Genomic DNA, 23,506 nt, shown 5'->3' with positions numbered 1-23,506 from the left:
GACTGTGCGGGTTGTGGTGACCTCAGCAGTCTGTTGAGTGGCAGTAGCAGCTTTGAATCTATGGAAAGCAGCTGTAACCTGAAAGCTAGTGATGCGATTTCCCCAGCCCCCGACGTTCACCACCACTAGCCCCCCCAGTGATGAGCACCAATTACGTGTATGGACATCCATCATGACCTGAGCTGAAACCAAGAGTTTAATGTTTCACCAACCGAACCACCCGGGTGCCGCAGGAGTGGAGGAATTTTTGCCTTTTCCGCAGATTGGGCAATTAATGCTCTCACACATTCTTCTTTTTTTTTTTTTTTTTAAGAAAACAAACCCCAAACACCCCAATGTGAATTATCCACAGGCTTGTAAGGGTGAAGAACCCTCTACTTGCCAAGACAGGGCACACATTGTGTGCATGAGTTTGAGTACTTGGGAAGAAAGACAGGGCTTAGCCCTGCAGTGGAGCTAGTCTCAGTGATCCAAATATTCTGGCAACGCCGAAGACCTTATGAGAGGGGCCAGAAATAGATGGTCCTCTCTGGGCAGGTCAAGCGTGTTGTGAATAGCCAGGGGAGAGAGCACCAGAATAAACTGCTAACTGATTTAAGAGTCTACATTCCCTGAATATATGTTTTCCAGTTTCCAGAGACTGATTTGATCAGGGAAACGAGGGAACGACGCCCCTACACATCCTCCTTTGCCTGCACTGCTCTTGTGGAAGTACACTGGCTCCCACGAGGGATTCCAGCTTCAGTCCCGCTCCTCACGCCTGTGGCCGCTGTTCCCTGGATGGACATGTTTAACTAGTTCCATTTTAATTCCTTACCACATGGCTAGAATTGGTTATGAATTCATACATTTTAATAGGAGAAAAATAAGTATTTTACAAGCAATGCTGAGAAGCCAATATCAGAACATAAGCTTCGTAGGCGACCTGAGGCAGGACGGGCTCACTCGATGACAATCTCGGTGAGGGTCTCGCTCTCGTCACCCAGCTCTTCAGTGGTGGAATCTGTGGCCTGAGCCTTCTCTGCTGGGGCTTCACTTTTCTCTCTGCGAAAAGAATACCAAAGGCTTTTACTCTGCAGAGGAACAATTCAACTTTTCATAATTTACTCATTTGAGGTAAGAATTGCAAATCAGGTACCCCGGTTCCTTGTTGAAAATCTCATCCTCATCAGAAGAACCCCTGTCATGCAGCTTCTGTGCCATGTTTTTCTTGCGTGTGGCATTGAGAGGTCTGTACATGTCCCGGAGCCAAAGTGGCCGCCTTCTCCAGAAAAAGCCCTCCTAGAAAACAGAAAGGACGATGTTAATTCTGCATTTCCCCTGCACTCTCCAGCCACAGGACTTTACCCTGCTCAGATTTACCTGACTCTCACTTTCTGTTGAGCATCTCTTCCGCAGCAGGGATTGAAAGAAGCCCCTTGGAGGAAACACACACGCAGACAATTAGTGATTCATACCATTTCCCATGCCTCTCACAATGTGCATCTCTGGTCTTATTAGGACACCTCTGTCCATAATCACAGGAAGCAAAATCACCACAGGCCTGGGATCTTGAAAATAATCCCATGCATGCTGGGCTTCCAGAATTTTCCCATGTCTGTCTGTAATGGCCCCACAATGTCGGAGATGTTTGTATGTGGCTCGGCATGGAGTATAGGCAGGAGTTTCATCCCGCTCACCTGGGCCCTTGGCCAAGTGCCCTCGTGCAGTGAACAAACCGTGCAGTCGCACGGCAGAAGCACCTTACTCTCCGGAGGTATTTTACATTGGTCTCCTATGCACTTAGTCTCATAGACATCACTTCCTGGGGAGGGGGAAGGAGAGGTGCTTCTATTTCCCTAGCTGCTTTATCCTGCAAGTTGAATCGCACCAAGAAAATGCCTGAGTCCAACCAGCAAAGATACCTAGCTCCCTGACTTTCACACTGCAGGCTGTCACTGATGAGTGAGTATGTCGTGAAAGCAGCTTAAAGGTCACAACTAGCACTAAAACACAAAATATTCTTTTTGAATACAAACACTATAGAGAAAGAGTATATAGTAAGTTTGTCTTAGAAACTGCTTACGTCTCTACGGTATGTGTGTACTGAATTGTGACATAAAATGTAGCTTGCAGCCCAAGAACAGCGTAATCAGAGGAGGAGTGCCCAACTGGAAAGCAACCATCTTCTGACACTCACTAGCTGTATGACCACGGGGCAATTTACCTTCCTTTTCTTCTTCTCCATTTCCTTATTATAAAAGGAAGAGACAAACTATTATCTAAGGCCTCTCCCAGTTACAATTCTATGGGGTCTGCACAAAGGGAATGGAGAGTGGGGGCTCGAAAACCAGGAGGAGGAGGAAGAAAAAGTTTTCCTGCCACTTTACAGGAAGGAGCCATATATCTTGCCTTCCATCAGCCTTGAAGACTAGCCCTCTTAGCCTAAGACTTTGTGGCCCTCCCTATCCTTTCCCCAGAGCCTCCGAGAAGGCCTCCGGCCAGGCCTGATGCTCACTACCAGCAGGAACCAACACCTCCCCACCTCCACCCTCTTTCTTTACAGGACTGGTGACAGCAGATGCTCTCTGCCAGTCTCATTCTAACTCAGGTTTGGCTGGGGAGCTAATTTTGCTGGATCCAGGCAAAGCATTAGGCCAAATAAGTATTCTTTCTGCCTTTGGTGGTGTCCTGGGCGTAAAACAAGGGGATTGAAATAGAGAGGAGTTCTAAAATCTAGTTCTAAAATTCTACTTTAACAATTGCCAGACTCATATTTACCTTGACCTTCCTTCTTTACCTTCCTCGGATGCTGCTCTGTGAGAATAAATCTGTTTTGGAAGGAAACGTGATCACAGTTACCATCTTGATGACCACTGCCTCCAAATCTTTATTCATTCCTTTGTATTTTAAGTCTTACCTAGCCAGTGAGATGGTAACTTTTTTGAGGACAGGAATTCGGTTTGCTTAATAGTCCTATGACTCTTCCACTGTACCTAACTTGGGATCTTGTGTGTAGCTGGCAATACGTCTTATTGACGGTTTTAGATGACATTCAACAAGTAATTTCTAATAAAAACTCTTAGAGGTAGGAAAAGAAAAGAAAAGCATCTACCAGAAAGCTAAGCAGCAGCATTGTTTCAAAGTCAAAGACAAGAGTGGGATGCCTATTATTCCTGCTACTATTCATCATTGTTGACGAGGTCCTAATCAATGCAATAGGAAAAATGAAGTATTGGAAAGGAAGAAACAAAACATATTTGCATATGAAATTATGGACAACCTAAAAGGCCCAAGAGAATCAACTACAATTTTACTGAAGTATGAGAAGTCACTAAGATGGCTAGATACAAAGTCAAGAGCTCAACATGCAAACCACAATAGCTCTCCTACATCCCACAAATAACTAGTCAACAAATGGAAGAATGATCTCGTTTACAATATCAATAAAAGGCATAAAGTACCTAGGAATGAACTTATAGCAAAGAATGGGTAAGGCTTATGAGATGAAAATATTAAAACTCTTCTGAAGGACATTAAGAAGAAATGAGTACATGATGTGAGATACCATGTTCCTAGAATGTTGCAAAGATGGCAGTTCTCCTCGAATTAACCTACAAATTCAAAACAATCCTATTCAAATCTCAAGATAGTTGTTTTGTTTTTTAACAAAAACTGGCCAGCTGACATTTGGTGGAGAAAATATGCAAGCCTAGGTATGAAATGTATGAAAAAGAAGACCAAAGAGCAGGAGCTTACCGTAGCAGACATCAAAATATGTTATTATAAGGCAACCGGAATTAAGTACATAGTGTGATACTGGTACAGGGAAAGAAAACTGGATTGATAAGAGTCCAGATAAAAATAGTATTTTAGATCAGTGAAGAATGAATGAACCATTCAATAAAAGATTTTAAAGTGACTGGATCTTTAGGTAGGGAGAAGAAAAAAGTTAGATCCCTCACCTCAACCATACCAAAAAACAAAACGGATTCTATCCATATTAAAAAATATAAATGACAACAAATGTTAGGAGAGCATAGAAGAAACCAGCATAGAGGCAACAGAGGCCTCGTTAACAAGACCCACATCCCAGAAGGCGTGAGGAGAGGACTGGCAGATAGGTCCTTGCCCATCATTCATAGTCCTTGCCCCCTTCACCCTCCCTGGATTGCTGGTCTTCCTATTGATTTATAAAACTCTCTTTATAGTAAATATATTAATCTTTTCGGGAGCTTTCATTGAATTTCAATGTTTCAAATATTTGCCAGTGTTTTCATCTTTAAGGAGACAGAACACGTGGAACCGGAGCACGGGGTCTGCAGTCAGGCGGAACGGGGTTCTGCTTTGGGTTTTGCCATCCCTTAAGCTCATCCTCTTTCAGTTATCAAAGAGGGATGGTAATATTGTCATCACAGGATTGTGGGGATTAAATCAGATATGGAAAATTCTTCTTCCTAGGCTTGACATAAACCAGTGCCACGTTTGCTAATGGTGTCACAGACAGGATGATCAAATCTATCAAAGGTTTCTGCCTGTGGTGTTGGGTCAGAAAGCTCTTTTCCACCACCAGATGATAAAAATATTGCTTCTGTTTTCTTCTAATGGTTTTATGGGTTGTGTTCTTTTTTTTACATTTACTGAAATATGTTTGTTTTAAGGTGAGGAATGGGTATCTGCTGTTATTTTCCTCCCCAATAATGAAGCAGTTGTTCTATTACCATTTATTTATTTTCTTCCGCTGGTTTGAATACTAAAAGGTAACATTTCAGAAGTCCTAGTAATACATGGGTCTGTCCATTGCCGGACTCTGTATGCTACTTCAAATAAATATTAGGCTGCCTTATTCCTCGTTGTGAAGTTGACATAATGTCTCATCTCTCTTCCTATGAACACTACTATTGTCTTAAACGAAAAACACTGCATGGTCTCTGTCGTCGAAAAGCTTATCATCAAAGTAGGGAGGCAAAATGATGAAACCACATAAATACAAACACAAGGTTAAGAAATTAAAAACAGCAATAGGAATTTATAGAACTTCCCTAAAAACCAAAGGCCACGTGCCACCTGGAGATGCAGAGGGTACTATCTGGACAATGGCCAATGCTTTATCTTCCCAGAGACCTTGGTAAGCTGACTCCACGCCAGTTCCTAGCCTCCTGGGCTCAGAAATCAGACTCTGTCCTCATCAAAAGCGAACTCACTTCTTCCTATAGAGGCAATCTCACTTTATCAATGCCCCAGGATTGATCAAAATCAGAATGCCAGGTTAGGACTTGACAATGAGAAACATATCTGTTCCACAGATAGGGCATCTGTGTCTACATGATTCGGAATTACCTCCCATGGACACAGGCCTCCGTGGCACACTGAAGCACAATCAGAAGGCTATTTGGTGAGAAGAGAATTAGAAGGAAAGTAACCAGCTGAATCCAGTGTTTAACAGAAAGGACTGAAGTAGCCAGATCCATCCGTCTCCCCGCCAGGCACAGCCTCACTAGTGGGCCTGACTTTCATCTGCTGCCTGAGGTGCCGTCCCTACTCTTGGGCAAGCCTAGGATGGGCACTGCCCATGTTGGGCTCTTCTTCACCATTTCTATGTTTTTACTACCGACCAACCTTCCTGAAGACAGACACGTTTCTCTTTAGCAGTTAATATATCCAGTCAGGTTTTACTCAGGTCTGATAAACCAGGAAGCCACTTGATCCTTACATATCTCTGCTCTGCTCTGCTCCATGTGTTGACCTTGGTGTTTCTCTCTTGGGGAGCTGCCTTTTAAAAAATTGTTTACCCTATTTTTGTTATCAGGGGAGGGGAATGCATCACTGTAGACCCTCAGAAATGGTGACAAATCTCACAGAAGGACTAGGACCAGGAGCGCTGGAGTATTCAGGGAAGGCTTTATGGAGAAAGATGAACTTCAGTTGGCTTTTGAGAGATTCACGGTACTTCCACAGGCAGAGCAAATTAAGGGAATTTCAGATGGGCAAAGTCACCGACAGAAACAGGAATGGGCATGGGGTGACTGGGGTGTGGTGAGGGGCTGCTTTGGTTGGAATGGAGGCCTGCCACAACAGTAGAAAATGTAGATAAGGTAAATTAGGTTGGATTGGTAGGATAGAGTCAAGACTGTCAACTTGTTAAATCATTCTTTTAAAAACCTTAGCACCTGCCTGTTGGGAAAAGTAAGGAGTCATTATAGGATTGGAGAAAAGGTAAACAGGCAAGCTCCAGGAACAGGTGACTATAAATAGGACATGCTTTGGAAGAGTCTGATGCAGGATTTTAGCTGCAGTATTTTAACTGAACCTAGTTACATAACACCTTACACGGTGGAGGAGAAAGCTGCTAAGTAAATCTAATTAATCAACAAGATGACATTTTTATCTGTAAGCCATGTCCTTTTTTCTCGGATGACCGATAGCTCCAGGAGGGTGGAGACTATCTCTCTCATCATTTCAGCCAAGGAAAGAAATCAGTGGTAGTCTGAGAGTGACTGGTGAGTACATCTAATCAACATAATTTGGAGTTGAAGAAATGTTACTATCATGTCAACTCTGGCCTCCTTAAACTTAATGTCTCAGAACAGTCTAATGGCTTGTTGCCTTGGTTACAATCCACAGATCTCCTGTCAGTGGGGTTCCTTTAAAATTCCCTGGCATATACTTTGCAAAAAGAGAACAAAGCATATCTCAGTCCTCCAGACTGAAGAGGAACATCAAGTAGTAGTAGGTGGGAAAGTGGCTTTGATTTTCAGTTTGTGGGTTCTGAATCTATTATAAAGATAAAATCTGAATTAACAGTTGTCCTTACCTCAATGAGACAGAAAACTATAATCAAAATCATCACTACTACAGTCACAGATATTGCCAAGATGAGTTTGTTGTTATAGCCATAACCTGGAACTTCTTTTGTGAGCTAAAAAAATAAAGAATCATTTTTTTAGAAAACAAAGGCACAAGATGAAAGCTAACTATTCTTCAGCTCCTCTAAAATAGACCCCATTCTTTCAGATGAGCGGCTTACAGGTTCTTAAGGAACACACCAAATCTAATGTGTTATGTAATCTTATCATTAGCCTTTTCTTCAAAATTTCGTTTATCTGGTATGTTAGGTCCTCTTCTCGTCTACCCTGGGGATAGTGGCACTCTTGTCTAAATGAGCAGAGTGGCAGATCACTGTCTTAGCCAATGTGACCTGGCTAAGACAAGACCCAGACTAGGAGCCCCCTGGCCTTTGTCCTTGGGCGCTTTCATGGCATGTCCTAAACTGACTCAAAGTCCAGATCCCATGTTGTAGGAGTTTTCCTCACCTCACTGGACTCCTGCCCTTTCCGTTTGCTCTGGACTTCTGTGCTCTCATTGATGTAGTTCTCAGTCTTCCATTGGTCCGTATCCCACTCTACCTTGGACACCTTTACTTCTTGCTGCTCACTGAGAAGCTTCATCAGGAGGCCTGTTCTGGAGATGAGCTTGGCACAGGCCAGTTGCACGTGGGTCTCCGAGCAGTCCATTTTCAAAGTCCGGATAACGTGAGAAATGAGCCTTCTCACGTCGTTGTTCGGGACGAGGGACCGTAGCTGCTGGTTTAGCTGAATTTCAAATAGGTCACCTGGAGCTGAAAGCTTCGACACAGTGAAGCCTGTGGGCTTCGGGGGCAATTCAGTGCCCGTGCTGTTGTATATCCATCGTGTTTCATTGGTTTGTTTAACAGTTGGCATAAAGTTGTCTGTGGTGGCTGTAGAATATGCACTGGAAAGATTCTTATGGTTCCTGAATTCAAAGAGGGTTTGTTCTGGCACAGTCATGTTTCTTGTAGAAATAGGGTTCTCAGAAACATTCTGTGCAGTACTGTTTTCTACAGTAGTGTTTTGTCTAAAAGGCTCTGAAGGAGTTAATAATTCTGGAAAGGGATTTTCCTGAGAACTTAGTTCTCCTGAAGATGAAAAAGCCTCCCGTGAAGGGGAATTTATGAGGCTCCTGATGGCAGAGAATGGAGGCCTCTTTGCAAGCATCAGCCTATTACTGAGAGGACTTTTCTTTCTGAATTTTCGACTCAGCTTGGCCTTGGGTGCTCTGTGGACCACACGTGAGCGAGTTTTATGAAAGAGGTACTTTTTTCTGGAATGTGAGACTGGTTTAGAAGCCTTCATATTCCTAACTCTAGCATTTGCATCCTCTAAAACAAAAATGGTGTAGGTTAAGTCTTTTGATTTGTTTTTCACCTCAGGTAGGGATTTTGGAGCAGTGGAGGCAGAAGGCCTGCCCAAGGAGTATTGTTTCACGAACGAAGAGACTGCTGCCTTGTGCTCCTTTATGAACGAAGGCTCCGTATTGAAGGAGTCTCCCACTAATTTCCTGGGCCTCTGCGCCATGTGAAGCTGCTCCAGCTCCCTTGGGGACGGTCTACTGACCCTTCTTTCTTTGGCCCTATTCTCCACAAATGGCTGGGCATTCTGTTGCCGCCAGTTTCTCTGATTGCCCACTTGTTTGAAGTGCCTTCTCTTTAGGCCCTTTGGGCCCTTGATAACCTTTTTTACTCTCAGCATCTTTTTCCCTACACTCTCAGCCTTGGCGAGGCTCTTTTCCTGTGCTTGGGTAGTTTCCAATTTCTTTGGAAAGATTTGGCGTTTGAATTTGGGACCGAAAAGGCCGGAATGTATAAGCATGGCAGTTTTTTCTTTCTTTTTCACCTCATCAATTTTTTCTTGAATTTCTGCATCTAACAAATTTTCTAGAGAATAGAGTTTCCTCAGTTTATTTTTGTAAGTTGAATTGTTGGGTCCAGGTTTAAGAGAAGTGTTCCCTGTGTTGTTTGTCAAGGGACCCATGGGCTTGTCTCCATCTTGCACATTTGAAAACAGAAGTTTAATGAATGGTAATAACGTTGATTCTACATCTTCTAGATTTCCCTCTGAGAAATAAGGCAATATGTAATTCAGCGCACTAATAACATCACTTTCATCATTAAAGTCTAGCTGCTCATTCAGAAAGGCTAAACTGACACCATTTTTGTCTGAGGATGCCTTCTCTGGCTCAATCGTCAGCTCAGTACTGGTGCTCTTCTTCCGGGATTTCAATACCTTCATGAATGATCCTTCTGCGTTCCTTACAGATAATTCTTCATCTGTCAACAAAGAAGAGACTAGTTTTGATAATGAAAGACTGATAGTATAGCTTTTTGTCAGTCCACAGTCATACATCCCAAATAAATTAAGAATCGACAAATATTTGAGTACCATTTAGAGAGGAGACAAACTCAAACTTGAATCTCTGATTGGCAACAACAAAAGGAGAAAAGGGTATTTTTTGAAAAAGCAGCTATTTACTCAGAACCATCCATAGTGTGAATAACTGTATTTGGGATTATTCCATGGGTCCCCAAAGGCTCGACTGTGCAGTACTCAAAAAAAGTCAAGGCTGGAAGACACTCAGCTAAACTGTGTGCAGATCTAATGTGACTCCTGGCATTCATATACCCCATCCTGTTCTGCTTCAGATGCTTCCTGCCTGCACTCTTCAGCATGCTTGTGTTCTTGCTGCCATCACAGATGCCCATGACAACACCCACTGTTAGCAGGTCCTCATCTGGACATGCCCTCTCTACCTACCCACCAATTCCTTTGCTTGGTCTCTGCTCCCATATATTGCAGCTCACATAACATAAGCTCTAAACAGAAAAAAACCCACTATGTCCACCCTGGCTCTTTGCTTAAATTTGGGCAGGGATCTGGGGTCTAGGTTAAGATATTTCCCAGGTGTGAGAGATATGTCAATGTGGAATGTTCAATAAATCAATGGAATGATACTTGAGGTTTTAACATGCAGAAGGGATAAAGAATCTTTTGCCAGATGCCTACTTCACTCTCATTTCTAATATTTCTTGCTTTATTTAGGGAACTGTTCAGAGCTTCCAACTATCTGAAGGTCAGGTGCACAGCTTGTATAGATGGCACAGCATTGTGCTGCTGGGTTTCTTTTCCAGAAGATCTGGAAGTATTTTTAGTGGTGGTGGTGAGGGTCAGAGGAGGAGGTAATAAGGGTCACGAGAAAGGAGGAGCAACAGGCTTGCCGAGAGTGCAAAATGAGACACTTGAGTGCTAGGCTACAGCACTTAACACCTCTGATCACAGTCTTCCTCACCTGTAAACGGAGATTACACATGCCTATTCTACCCACCTCTAAGGGAGAAGGGAGTAATATAATTGGTAAAAAAATTGTTTTGAAAAATAAGCAACACTGTACTTACTTACAGAAGTAGCAAAGTATTATTTCTTTTTTTTTTTTTTAGTATTATTTCTGATGTACCCTAGATCATTGATAAGGACCTGTATTCCAGCTATCCAAGTGCAAAAGCACATTTTGGAAGTCATCAAGTTAGTGCCAATAAAACATAGTATACAGAAAAATACTTAAAAGCACCTGAGTGTTTTTAGACAGAAAAGCTTAAGATTCAGAACAAGTTCAGAGTTGGACAATCCAAGAATAGAAGAGCCCTCTCTATCTTTTTTTTAAATTTTCATTGTTATGTTAATCACCATACATTACATCATTAGCTTTTGATGTAGTGTTCCATGATTCATTGTTTGTGCATAACACCCAGTGCTCCAGGCAGAATGTGCCCTCTTTAATACCCATCACCAGGCTAACCCATCCCCCTACCCTCCTCCCCTCTAGAAACCTCAGTTTGTTTTTTCGAGTTCATCGTCTCTCATGGTTCGTCTCCCCCTCCGACTTACTCCCCTTCATTCTTCCCCTCCTGCTATCTTCTTCTTTTTTTTTTCCCTTAACATATATTGCATTATTTGTTTCAGAGGTACAGATCTGTGATTCAACAGTCTTGCACAATTCACAGTGCTCACCATAGCACATACCCTCCCCAACGTCTCTCACCCAGCCACCCCCTCCCTCCCACCCCCCACCACTCCAGCAACCCTCAGTTTGTTCCTGAGATTAAGAATTCCTCATATCAGTGAGGTCATATGATACATGTCTTTCTCTGATTGACTTATTTCACTCAGCATAACACCCTCCAGTTCCATCCACGTCGTTGCAAATGGCAAGATCTCATTCCTTTTGATGAGCCCTCTCTATCCATTAGAAGGTAGCAGCTTCTGGTTAGGGAACAGAGAGTCTCAGGCTCTGAATAACACTTTTTTATAAATCAGCACCACTTTTACTCTTATAGTATATTACTTGTAAAAATAAACAAAATAAAAATGTATCTTCACCTGTCCTATAAGACAAAGGGCACCTGAGATCTAATGCATATAAAATCAGTTTACAAACTGTGAGGCACTCTATCAACAACTTTTCAGTTGGGGGTAATTAATTTAATAACATAACTGAGAATCTGACTTTTAACAAAGGAATAGTTCTTAGAAATTTAGAGATCTGAGGTGTGCTTGGGTGGCTCAAGCATACGACTATTGGTTTTGGCTCAGGTCATGATCTCAAGGTCATGGGATCGAGCCCCGCGCTGGGCTCCGCACTCAGCGGGGAGTCTGCTTGAGATTCTCTCCCTCTGCCCCTCCCTCGACTCGCGTGCTCTCTCTCTCTCAAATAAATAAATAAATCTTTCTTAACAAAAGAGAGATTTAGGGATTTGACTCTGAATGAATAAAAATAATGCAATGACATTATTAGTTAAAAATTTTATCATGGTTGATTAAAAATAAAAAACATAAATAAAATAAAAATTTAAAAATTTACCATGAGGCAATTCAGACTCACCACAATGTGTGGCATTTGTCAGACATTCACTGTCACAATGCAGCTTGACTGTCTTGCAGACAACCTCAATATTATTTTTGAATTGGCAGAGACAGCAGGCCATACGGCTAGGTAAAATCCTATACATGGAAACACAGAGAATTAAATTAGTGGTAAAGGAGTTACTTGAGTAGGCAGGCCAAGGGCATCACAGGGCTGTGCAAAAAGGAATTCTTGAGGCATGTGGCCTGGATGTTTGGGTAGGGACCAGTTGGCCCACTGCTGCTCTTGAATATTGTAAATAAATAGAAGGACAGAGGTGTCCACAGAAAGGTAAGGATGGTAGGGGGTATGGTATGCCTAGAATAAGATAGAGATGAGAACTGGGTGGCACTGATCTGTAGTTGAATTCAGAAGTATCTCCTTCCAACCCAAAAGTCTCCCTTTGGCTTGAGAGCACACAGGAAGAGGGTAGATTTCTAACAAGAGTCTGAATAAGTCTAAAATATGACCCATACTGAAGATAGAAAGCAATCAATCAAAACTAACCCATAATCTACACAGATGTTACAATTAGCAGACAACGACATTTAAAAAGTTGTTGTAACTGGGGTGCGTGGGTGGTGCGGTCAGTTAAACATCTGACTCTTGGTTTCAGCTCAGGTCACGATCTCAGGGTCATGAGATCAAGCCCCACATTGGGCTCCTAGCTCAGCGTGAAGTCTGCTTGAGATGATCTCTCCCTCTCCCTCTGCCCCACCCGCTCATGCTCTCTCTCTCTCAAATAAGTGAATTTTTTTAAAAAAGTTATAACTGTGTTTCATATGTTAAAAAAACCCACACTAAAAAACCCATGCCTCTACTGAACTCAGTGAGTTGTGCAACAACTTCAAGTGGCCTAATATATGTGTACTTAGAGTGAATGAAGGAGAGGAAATATAAGAAATTTTGAAAAAATAATAGCCTAAAATTTTCCAAACAGGCAAACCCAATAAACCCACAAATCCGAGAAGGTCAATAAACTCTAAGCACAAGAAACATGGACAAAACTACATGAAGGCACATCATAATCAAACTACTCAAAACCATCAATAAAGAGAACATCTTAAAAGCAGCCAAAGGAAAAAAACACACACACAACGTATAGAGAAACAAAGATAATAATGACAACATATTTCTTGTTGGAAATAATGGAACTCAGTAGAGCAATGTCTTTAAAGCAGTGAAGAGAGGGGACCCAACAACTATCAAGCTAATATTCTATATTCAGATCTTTCAAAAACAAAAGCAAAACAAAGACTATCTGAGACATGCAAAAACTGAAAGAATTCATCGCTAGTAGACTTACACTGTAGAAGTGCTAAAGGAAATAGTTTTAAGCGGAAGGAAAATGATACCAGATGGAAACGTGGATCCACACAAAAGAGTGAGGAACATTAGAACTGGTAACTACATAGGTAAATATATAAGGCTTTTCTTACTATTTAAATATCCAAATACAATGTGATTTCACTTATATGTAGAATTAAAAAAAACAACAAATGAACAAACAACAAAAAATAGAGAAACACACTCTAAAATATGGAGAACAAACTGGTTGCTAAAGTGGAGAGGGTGGGGATAAGGTCAAAATAGGTGAAAAGGATTAAGAGGTACAAACTTCCAGTTATAAAATAAATAAGTCACTGGATGAAAAGTACAATGTAGGGAATACAGTCAATAATACTGTAATACACTTATTGTGGTGAGCATTTCATAATGTATATAATTGTTGAACCACTATGTTGTACATCTGAAACTAATTTAATATTACATCAACTATACTTCAATAAAAGAGTTAACTTATTGGTTAAACAAAAAAAATAATATGGTGTGATGTAAAAGTAAAATGTATGAAAACAATAGCACAAAGGCCAGGAGGGGAAAAATGGAAGTATGCTATGTATTGTAAGGTTCTTATACCAATCACAAAATCATATAATATCATTTGAAGATAGACTGTGGTAAGTTAAAGATGAACACTACAAACCATTAAGCAACTACTAAAATAACAAAACCTGAGTTGTAGCTAATTAGTCAACAAATAAAATAAAAAAAGGTACTCGGTCAACGCAAAAGCAGGAAGAAAAAGAGAAACAAAACGAAACAAAGGACAGGTGGGACACATAGAAAATATTCGACAGTAGCTTTAAATGTAATCATAGAAATAATTACATTAAATATAAATGGTATAATCACCCTAATTAAAAGATAGAGTTGTCACACCAGATAAAAAAAGCACAAGCCAAAACTACATGCTGTCTACAAGAATGATCTTCAATAGAAAGATACAAGTAGGTTAAAAGTACGGAAAAAATTATGCTATGCTAACACAAATCAAAAGGAACCTTGAGTGGTTATATTACTATAAGACAAAGTCAATTTCAGCAAAGAATATCACCAGGATAAAGGAGGTTATTCCATCATGATAGAAATGGCAACTAATAAAAAAGACATAACCTAAATATTTATGCATCTGATAAAAGAACTTCAAAATATATTAAGGAGAATGGCAAAGAGAAACAAATAAATACACAATTATAGTTGGAGATTTCAATACCCCTCTCTCAATAATTGACAGAAAAAAATATAAAAAATCAGTAAAGATATAGCAGACTTGAACACTATCAACCTACTTGATCTAATTGACATTTATAGATCACTCCACCCAACATCAGAATACACATTTTTTTCAAGTAGACACATAATATTTACCAAAATAGACCATATTCTCATCTATTACCAGAATACATGGATATAAAACAAGACTCAATAAATTTAAAAGGATTTCAGTTATTCAACATATGTTCTGTGACCACAATAGAATTAAATTAGAAATTAACAGATTTGAAAAATCTCCAAATATGTGGAAACTAAACAATACATTTCTCAGTAACCCTGTGGGTAAAAGAAAGCAAAAGGGAAATTAAGAACTATTTCTTTTTACTGACTGAAACTGAAAACATGTCAACATGTGGGATGTTGCTAACACAGTGTTCAGCTTCCTCAGCGTCCACTTTTAAGAAACTAGAAAAAGAAAATTAATCACTGAGTAAGGAGAAGAAATAGCATAATAAAGATCAAGGCAGAAATAAAATGGAAAACAGAAAAATGGAGAGGTCAGTGAAATGAAAAGACAGTTTTTGGAGAAGATAAATAAAACTGATATACCTCTAGCCATATTGATCAAGAAAAGACAAGAGAAGACACAAATTTTCAACAACACAAACGAGAGGGGTGACATCAATACAAATTCTATATATATTAAAAGGATAATAAGGGAATATTATAAACTAATTCATATCAATAAATTCAGAATGAAATGGACAGAGTCCTTAAAGACATAAACTACTCAAAAATAAAGATGTAAGTTAAATAGCACTACTAAAGAAATAGAATGTGTAGTTTACAACCTTCTCACATAGAAGCTTCAAACCCACATGCTTCACTGGTGAATTCTACCAAACATTTAAGGAAGAAATAATGCCAATTCTACACAAACTCTACCAGAGAATTGAAGAGAAGGGAAAGCTTCCCAACTCATTTTTAAGGCCAACTTTTGCTTTATCAAAACTAGACAAAGACATTACAAGAAAAGAAAACAACAGACCAATATCTCTCATGAGCACAGATACAAAATTCTAAACAAAATTTTACTATATCACATCCAACAATATATGAAAAGATGTTACATTACGAAGTGGGGTTTATCTCAGGATTGCAAGATTGGTTTAATATTTGAAAATCAATGTAATTTACCCAAGTTAATAAGCTAAAAAAATTATACAATCATTGTAATAGATGGGGAAAAAGTATCTGACAAATCTAACATCCATTCGTGATTACAAATTAAAAAAAAAAGCCCTTGGCAAACTAGGAATGGAAGGAAACTTCATCTTGATAAGAGACTTCTACAGAAAAAACCCGAACATCATATTTAATAGTGAAAGACAAATGCTTTCTCTCCAAGATCAGGACAAAGGCAAGGAAGTCTTCTCTCATGACTTCTATTTGATAGTACACTGAAGGTTCCAGTCAGCGCAATACAGCAAGAAAAAGAAATAAAAGGTATTCAAAACGGAAAGGAAGAAGCAAAACTATCTTTATGGGCAGATAAAATGATTATCTATGGGGAAAACCTGATGGACTCTATAAAAAGGATACTAGAACTAATAAATGAATTTCTCAAGTTTGTAGGATAAAAGATCAATATACAAAAAATTAATTTATCTCTAATACCTAGCAATAAACAATTAGAAATTGAAATTTTAAAAAATTTCATCATTAAAAAATAGCATCCAAAGTATAAAATACTTAGAAAAGTCTGAAAAGATGTAAAAGGCTTACACACTGAAAACTATAAAATATTCCGGGGAAAAATTAAAGAAGACCTAAATAAATGAAGAGACATAAAGTGTTCATGGATCAGAAGATTCAGTATTGTTAACATGTCAATTCTCCCCAAATTGATTTACAGATAAAAATCCCACCAGACTTGTCTGTAGAAATTGGCAAGCTAATGCTAAAATTCATATGGAAATGTAAAGCTCCTAGAATAGCCAAAACAACTTTGAAAAAGAAGACAAAATTGGAGGACTAACGCTACCAGATTACAAGACTTATGAAGCTACACTTTCAAGACTTTGTGATATTAGTATAAATTTAGACAAACAGATCAAAGAAACAGAATAGAAAGTCCAGAAGGAAAGAGATATGGATAACTTATTTTCAGGTTCCAAGGCAGTTGAGTGGAGAAAGGATAGTCTTTCCAACAAATGGTGCTGGAACTACTGGATATCCATATGCAAAAAAGCAAACATCAATCCAAACCATATATAGAAATGAACTCAAATTGGTTCAAAGATCTAAATATAAAACCGAAAACTATAAACGTCTCAAAGAAAACACAGGAGACCTTGTGTTGGGCAAGATTTCTTAGATATGACACCATAAGCATAGCCTACAAAAAAAGATGGATAAATTGGACACCATCAAAATTAAGAATTTCTATCTTGCCAAAGACACCCTTAAGAGAATGAAAATACGAGCTACAAAATGGGAGAAAATACTTAGTAAATTACATATTTGATAGAGGACTTCTTTCCAGAATATATAAAGAACTCTCCAAATTCAATAATAATGTAGGCAAAAGACAAATAAGCATATGAAAAGATATCTGACATCATTAATTATAAAGGAAATGCAAATAAAAGCCACACTGAGATGCCACTATACACCTGTTCAGCTGTCTAAAATTAAAAACACTTACTATAGCAAGTATTAGCAAACATGTGAAGAAAATGGAAACCTCATACACTGCTGGTGGGAATGTAAAATGGTACAACCACTGTGGAAAATAGTTTTTTAAAAACTTAAACACACCCTTACCATAGGAACCAGCCATCCACTTCCAGGTATTTACCCCAAGAGAAATGGAAGTATGTATCCATATAAAGACTTGTACACACATAGAAGCTTTATTTTTAATAGCCAAAAATTGGAACAAATCAAATGTCCATCAATGGTGAGCAGATAAATTGTGGCATATTCATATAATGGAATACTATTCAACAATAAAAATGAATTATTGATATACATAACAACATGGATGAATCAAAATAATTACGGTGAATGAAAGAAGCCAGTTAGAAAAGAGTACTTACCACATGACTCCATTTATATAACATTCTAGAAAATGCAACCCAATTTTGAGTAACAGAAAGCAGATCTATGGTTACTACCCAAAGCAATCTACAGATTTAATACAATCCCTATCAAAATTCCAACAGCAGTTTTCACAGAACTAGAACAATCATAAAATTTGTATGAACCACAAAAGACCCTGAATAACCAAAGCAATATTGAAAAAGAAAAACAAAACTGGAGATATCACAATTCCACAATTCAAGTTATATTACATAGCTGTAGTAATCAAAAGAGTATGGTACTGGCACAAAAATAGACACATAGATCAATGGAACAGACCAGAAAGCCCAGAAGCAAACTCACAATTATATGGTCAATTAATCTTCGACAAAGGAGGCAAGAATATGCAAGGAGAAAGACAGTCTCTTCAAAAAATGTTGTTGGGAAAACTGGACAGCTATGTGCAAGAGAATGAAACTGGACCACTTTCTTACACCATATACAAAAGTAAACTCAAAATGGATGAAGGACCTAAATGTGAGACCTAAAACCATAAAAATCCTAGAAGAGAGCACAGGCAGTAATTTCTCTGATATTGGCTTTAACAACATCTTTCTAAATATGTCTCCTGAGGCACGGGGAACAAAAGCAAACTATTGGGACTACATCAAAATAAAAAGCTTCTGCATAGTAAAGGAAACAATCAACAAAACTAAAAGACAACCTACTGAATGGGAGAAGATATTTGCAAGTGACATATTCAATAAAGGTTAAGTATCCAAAATATATAAAGAATTTATACAGCTCAACACCAAAAAACCCCCCAAACAATCCAATTAAAATGGGCAGAAGACATGAACAGACATTTCTCCAAAGAGGACACACAGGGGCACCTGGGTGGTTCAGTCGGTTAAAGGTTCACCTTCAGCTCAGGTCATGATCTCAGGGCCCTGGGATCAAGCCCCACAGGGTGCTCCCTGCTCAGCGGGGAGTCTGCTTCTCCCTCTCCCTCCGTCTCTCCCCCAGCTTGTGCTCTCTCACAAATAAATAAATAAAATCTTTTTTTTTTTAAAGAAGACCTACAGATGGCCAACAGACACATGAAAAGATGCTCAACATCACTCATCATCAGGAAAATGCAAATCAAAACCACAATGAGATATCAACCTCACATCTGTCAGAATGGCTAAAATAAAAACCACAAACAACAAATTCTAGTGAGGATATGGAGAAATAGGAACCACCACTGTTGGTGGGAATGCAAACTGATGCAGCCACTGAGGAAGACAGTATGGAGGTTCCTCACAAAATTAAAAATAGAACTACTCTATGATCCACTAATTGTACTTCTGGGTATTTAACCAAAGAATACAAAAACCCTAATTCAAAGGGATACACGCATCTCTATGTTTATTGCAGCCTTATTTATAAGAGCCAAATTATGGAAGTAACCTAAGTGTCCATTGATAGATAAACGGATAAAGAGAAGATTCATATATATAAATTATGGAATATTATTCAACCATAAAAAAGAATGAACTCTTGTCATCTGCAACAACATGGATGGAGCTAGAGAGTATAATGTTAGTGAAGTCAGTCAGTCAGAGAAAGTCAAATACCATACGATTTCACTTATATGTGAAATTTAAGAAACAACAAAAAATGAGCAAAGGGAAAAAAAGAGAGAGACGAATCGAGAAAGAGAGAGACAAATCAAGGAACAGACTCTTAATTATAGGGAACAAAGTGATGGATACCAGAGAGGACAGGGGGTGGGAGGATGGGTGAAATAGGTGAGTTCATCAAAATTTAAAAATTAAAAACTTCTGGTCTTCAGAGATAGAACAGAATGAAGACAAACTACAACCGGCGAGAAATTTGCTGAACACCTATCTGAGAGAAAGGACTTTTTCCAGAATATATAACATACTCTTAAAACTCAGTAATATGTATCCAATTAAAAAATGGATTTGGGGGTGCCAGGGTGGCTCAGTTGGCTGAGTGTCCAACTCTTGATTTTGGCTCAGGTTAGGGTCTCAGGCTTGTGGGATTGAGCCCTGAGTCAGGCTCCGTGCTTGGCGGGGCGTCTGCTTGAGATTCTCTCTCTCTATCTCCTCCAGCCTCTCCCCCCACCACACTCACTCACTCTCTCTCTTCGTCTAATATAAATAAATAAATGTCAAAAAAAAAAAGAAAAGGAAAAGAAAAAATGGATTTGAAGGACACATCATTTAAAAAGGTATCTGTACATGGGGCGCCTGGGTGGCTCAGTGGTTAAAGTAGCTGCCTTCGGCTCAGGTCATGATCCCAGGGTCCTGGGATCGAGCCCCGCATCGGGCTCCCTGCTCAGCGGGAAGCCTGCTTCCCCTCTCCCACTCCCCCTGCTTGTGTTCCCTCTCTCGCTGTCTCTCTCTCTGTCAAATATATTTTTAGAGAGAGCACACACGTGGGTGCATATGAGCCAGGGGTGAGGAGGTGCGGAGAGAGGAAGAGGGAGAAAGAGGATGTTAAGCAGGCTCCACATTCAGTGTGGAGCCCAACTGGGAGCTTGATCTCACGACCCTGAGATCATGATCTAAGCCGATATCAAGAGTCGGACACTTAACCGACTGACCCACCCAGGTGCCCCCAGGTAAGCAGTTTCTTAAAAAGTTAAATATACACTTAGCATATGATGAAGCCATCCTACCATTAAGTATTTTACCTCCCCCAAAATGAAAACATACGCTCACACAAAGACCTGCACGTGACTGCTTTTAGCAGCTTTATTCATAATAGCCAAAAAACTAAGAACAACTCAAATGTCCATTAACTGATGAATGCATAAACAAACTTGTGTATCCATACAACTGGAATACTACTCAGCAATAAAAAGGAATGAACTGCAGATAGATGCAACAAGCTGGATGAATCTCAAAAGGATTATGCTGAGTGACAGGAGCCAATCACAAAAGACTACATACTGTATGATTTCATTTATAAGACATGGTGGGAAAGGCAAAACCTCAGGGACAAAAATGAGGCTGGTGGCTGCCAGGGGCTGATGGTGGGAAAAGGGGACTGACTGCAAACAAAAATGTTCTGTATCTCAGATGTGGTGGTGGTTACGTAACTATATGTTTGCCAAAACTCATCAAACGGTATACTTAAAAAGAGTAAGTTTTATTTAATGAAAATTATACCTCAATAAATCTGACTTAAGAAAAGAATAAAACAAACATAAACAACTAAGTGAAAATAAACATAAGAAAAATCAACTTACAGTTTTTCCAATTCAAGGGTCATCATGAGGATGCTCTCAATTGTTGGAAGTGACACCTGTGTTGTTCCCATGTCTCTGAAGGAGAAAGTCCAAACATGAATGATACCCAACACAAAAATTCTATACTTAAAAGGAGACTTAACAACATGTGATTAGTTAAATTCCGTCAAGCCAGCTCAAGAGTTAACTTGCTATGGACAATAATTTCAGAGAACATTTATTGAAGAAATTTAAATTTATGTGCATCATCAAATTAATCCCCGTGGTGATGAACAGTACAATCTCTTTTTACCATTATCCTACTTCTCATTCTCAATTGCATCCACCTCTCTTGATTAATCTTTTTTTTAAAAATAATGTACATCTTATTCCACTTTGCTTTTTGAGACAAATGATATTTCTACATACATGATAAATGATATTTCTGCGTACATCTGCATGTTCCATATCTGTATGTGTTCTTCAATACTGCTTTCTTCCTCTGCAGGCTGTCTTGCCCACACACATTGTTTCTTTGCCAATAATTCTTATTTCAATAACCCAGTTAAATTTAAATTATGACTTTTTAACCAAAATGCAAAACACTTAATCTTTAAAAAACAGCAGAAATCATCTCATGAGCCATGAGATTGTTGTAATACTTACAAATATTTTAATGCCGGCAATTTAAAAAGATATGAATCTTCAACAGTTGTCAGAGGGTTACGACTGAGAATTCTGAAAAATGCAATGGAATTAAAATTATCTGCATTTTCAACAACTACCATGAAAGTTTATGTTCCTTTTTTTGGTATGGGACTTGAAGGTTAAAAGTAATCATTTCCTGCCTTTGCCTATAAATCTGTAAAGCAGTCTCCCTTTGGGAACTACCCAGGTCTCTGAACGATAAAGTGGGAAAGAGAAAAAACATTTTTTTTTTAAGTGGATGGCAAAGAACTTTTCAGGTTGAAAACCCCAGAAGAGACTACACTAGTAGGAAGCCCTGGCTCTGTAGGAAATACTATTTCTAGTGTCCTCCATGATTTAAGGTGCTTTTCTCTTATCTCTAGAAATTTAAAAAATTCCACAGTTTAAACCACCCAGTTAAAGACAAAAAGAGGACCAATTCCTCAGTTTTGGAGCCAAACAATAGGGGCTAAATGTAGGAGGAACTGGTGAAAGCTATACTCCCACCACATGTTCCGTGTACCCTTGTATCACAGCCTTTGTCATGGCATGTCATCACCTATTTCCTTGTCAATCTCCTGGACGGTCAGCTCCTTGAGGGCAGGGACCATACTTGATTGTCATTGTCCCTGTGCCTGACATAGTGCTTGTTATTTACTAGTTATTTAATGAATGTTTGTTGAATAAGTAAATAACATTTTGTCATTCTTTGACACAAGTTTTTATTCCAAAATGTTGAATAAATTTTCTTCTCAATGCTTTAAAAACAAAAAAGGTGAAAGAAATAGGATGAAAGAAAAGAAAATCTTCCTTGAGGTTGACTCTACTCAAGAATCATTGCTGTACTTTTGCCAAATATTAGAAAGATAATCATCACAACCAATGCTATTGGACTGTAAGGTATCTGTGATCCGCATTTCACATTTAATCCTCACAATAGCCTTATGTGATAGATACGATCATTACCCCATTTTATCAATGAGGAAACTGAGGTACAGAGAGGTTATGTAATTTGTCCTAGATTGTCAAGACAGTCAGAAGCAGAGCTGGAATTTGAATTCAAGTTTTGACTTCAAAGCCTGTGTTTAACTCGTATGAAGCAAAGGGGATTTAAAAATAGTGTTACCTTCAACTTAACTTTGAGAGCACTAAATATAGAAATACTTTGTTGAACTTCATCTCTCCACCTGGGAGAGCTTCTCTGAGAATTACATTTTCTATTTTTATTCCTTTTCTCTAATCGTCTCCCATGATTAAGTGTTTAATTAGCCAATGGTCATTGAGACTTTAGAGATTTAAAACCATGTTATAGGCAAATCAGTTAAAATGGGAAAGTGAGGACATCTGAAAATTCATCTCTCATAAAAGCAACAACAACAATGACAAAAACTGGCAAAAATGGTCAGAATTAACTTTTTTAGAAGTTTGGAAAATTTAACCAATGGGCTTGCAGCAACCCAGAGAGCATTTATTAAATAAAAACTAATTTCTATAAGAACAGTGAGATCTGTTGTTTTAACTTGTCCTAGACCTCTGCTCTCTATCCTGATGGTCACCTTGAAAAATAGCCCACATCCCGGGGGAGCAAAATGGAGCTGGATTTCCTTAAAGCCTCATTTTCAAAGAGCTGTCATTGTTTTAACTGTATAGTGGGTTCCCTGGAAAACCTCACTTGAAAAGCTTGTCTTTGACCTCACTGAGAGCTGCACAATGCTAAAAGCCTCTTCTTCTCAAGGGGCATTTTTAAAAAACAATTACAGGTAAAGGTTTTATCCTGGTGGTCGTGTGAGGCAATGGATTAACAGGAGGGACAGAAAAATAGCCTAACCAAAAAGCTTAAAAGGAAAAAGCTGAGAAATAAGATGTCCACAGAGACTTTGAAATGCTTCAACATATTCCTGGGAAACCAGAAGACCACAAGACATATTCCTAGGAACGTAGGAAAAAACTTAGCACTAATAAATGGGGTCAGCAAGGTTGCACGATCCAAGATCGATGTGTAAAAATTAGCTGTATTTCTATACGCTAGCAATGAGTAGTCCAAAATGAAATTAAGAAAACAATTCCATGTGTAACAATATTAAAAAGAATAAAATACTTAGGAAAAAAATTAACCAAAGAAGTACAAGACTACACTGAAAACTATAAAACATTGTTGAAAGAAATTAAAGAACATCAAAATAAATGGAAAGATATGCCACG

The 23,506-nt window shown here is 38.9% G+C and overlaps 1 protein-coding gene across 1 annotated transcript in view; it reads right to left on the bottom strand.

Moving 5' to 3' along the window:
* Window positions 1–830: 830 nt before the first annotated feature.
* The window catches only part of LOC148163406 (leucine-rich repeat-containing protein 37A2-like), a 50,516-nt gene continuing 27,840 nt past the window's right edge, over window positions 831–23,506 (bottom strand). The window contains exons 6-14 of the mRNA XM_088027069.1: window positions 21,284–21,355; window positions 20,639–20,713; window positions 11,692–11,831; window positions 7,293–9,106; window positions 6,794–6,898; window positions 2,761–2,810; window positions 1,363–1,417; window positions 1,139–1,281; window positions 831–1,044 (exon numbers count right to left, since the gene is read on the bottom strand). Coding sequence (XP_087883195.1) covers window positions 942–1,044; window positions 1,139–1,281; window positions 1,363–1,417; window positions 2,761–2,810; window positions 6,794–6,898; window positions 7,293–9,106; window positions 11,692–11,831; window positions 20,639–20,713; window positions 21,284–21,355 — 2,557 coding nt within the window. The 3' untranslated portion in view covers window positions 831–941. The remainder of the gene's footprint in view (window positions 1,045–1,138; window positions 1,282–1,362; window positions 1,418–2,760; window positions 2,811–6,793; window positions 6,899–7,292; window positions 9,107–11,691; window positions 11,832–20,638; window positions 20,714–21,283; window positions 21,356–23,506) is intronic.

This window comes from Eumetopias jubatus, unplaced genomic scaffold (genome assembly GCF_037043125.1).
Source record: "Eumetopias jubatus isolate StellerSeaLion01/CBP00866 unplaced genomic scaffold, mEumJub1_p1.0 scaffold_10, whole genome shotgun sequence".
Classification (NCBI taxonomy): domain Eukaryota; kingdom Metazoa; phylum Chordata; class Mammalia; order Carnivora; family Otariidae; genus Eumetopias; species Eumetopias jubatus.
This window is presented reverse-complemented; position numbering and strand designations above follow the sequence as displayed.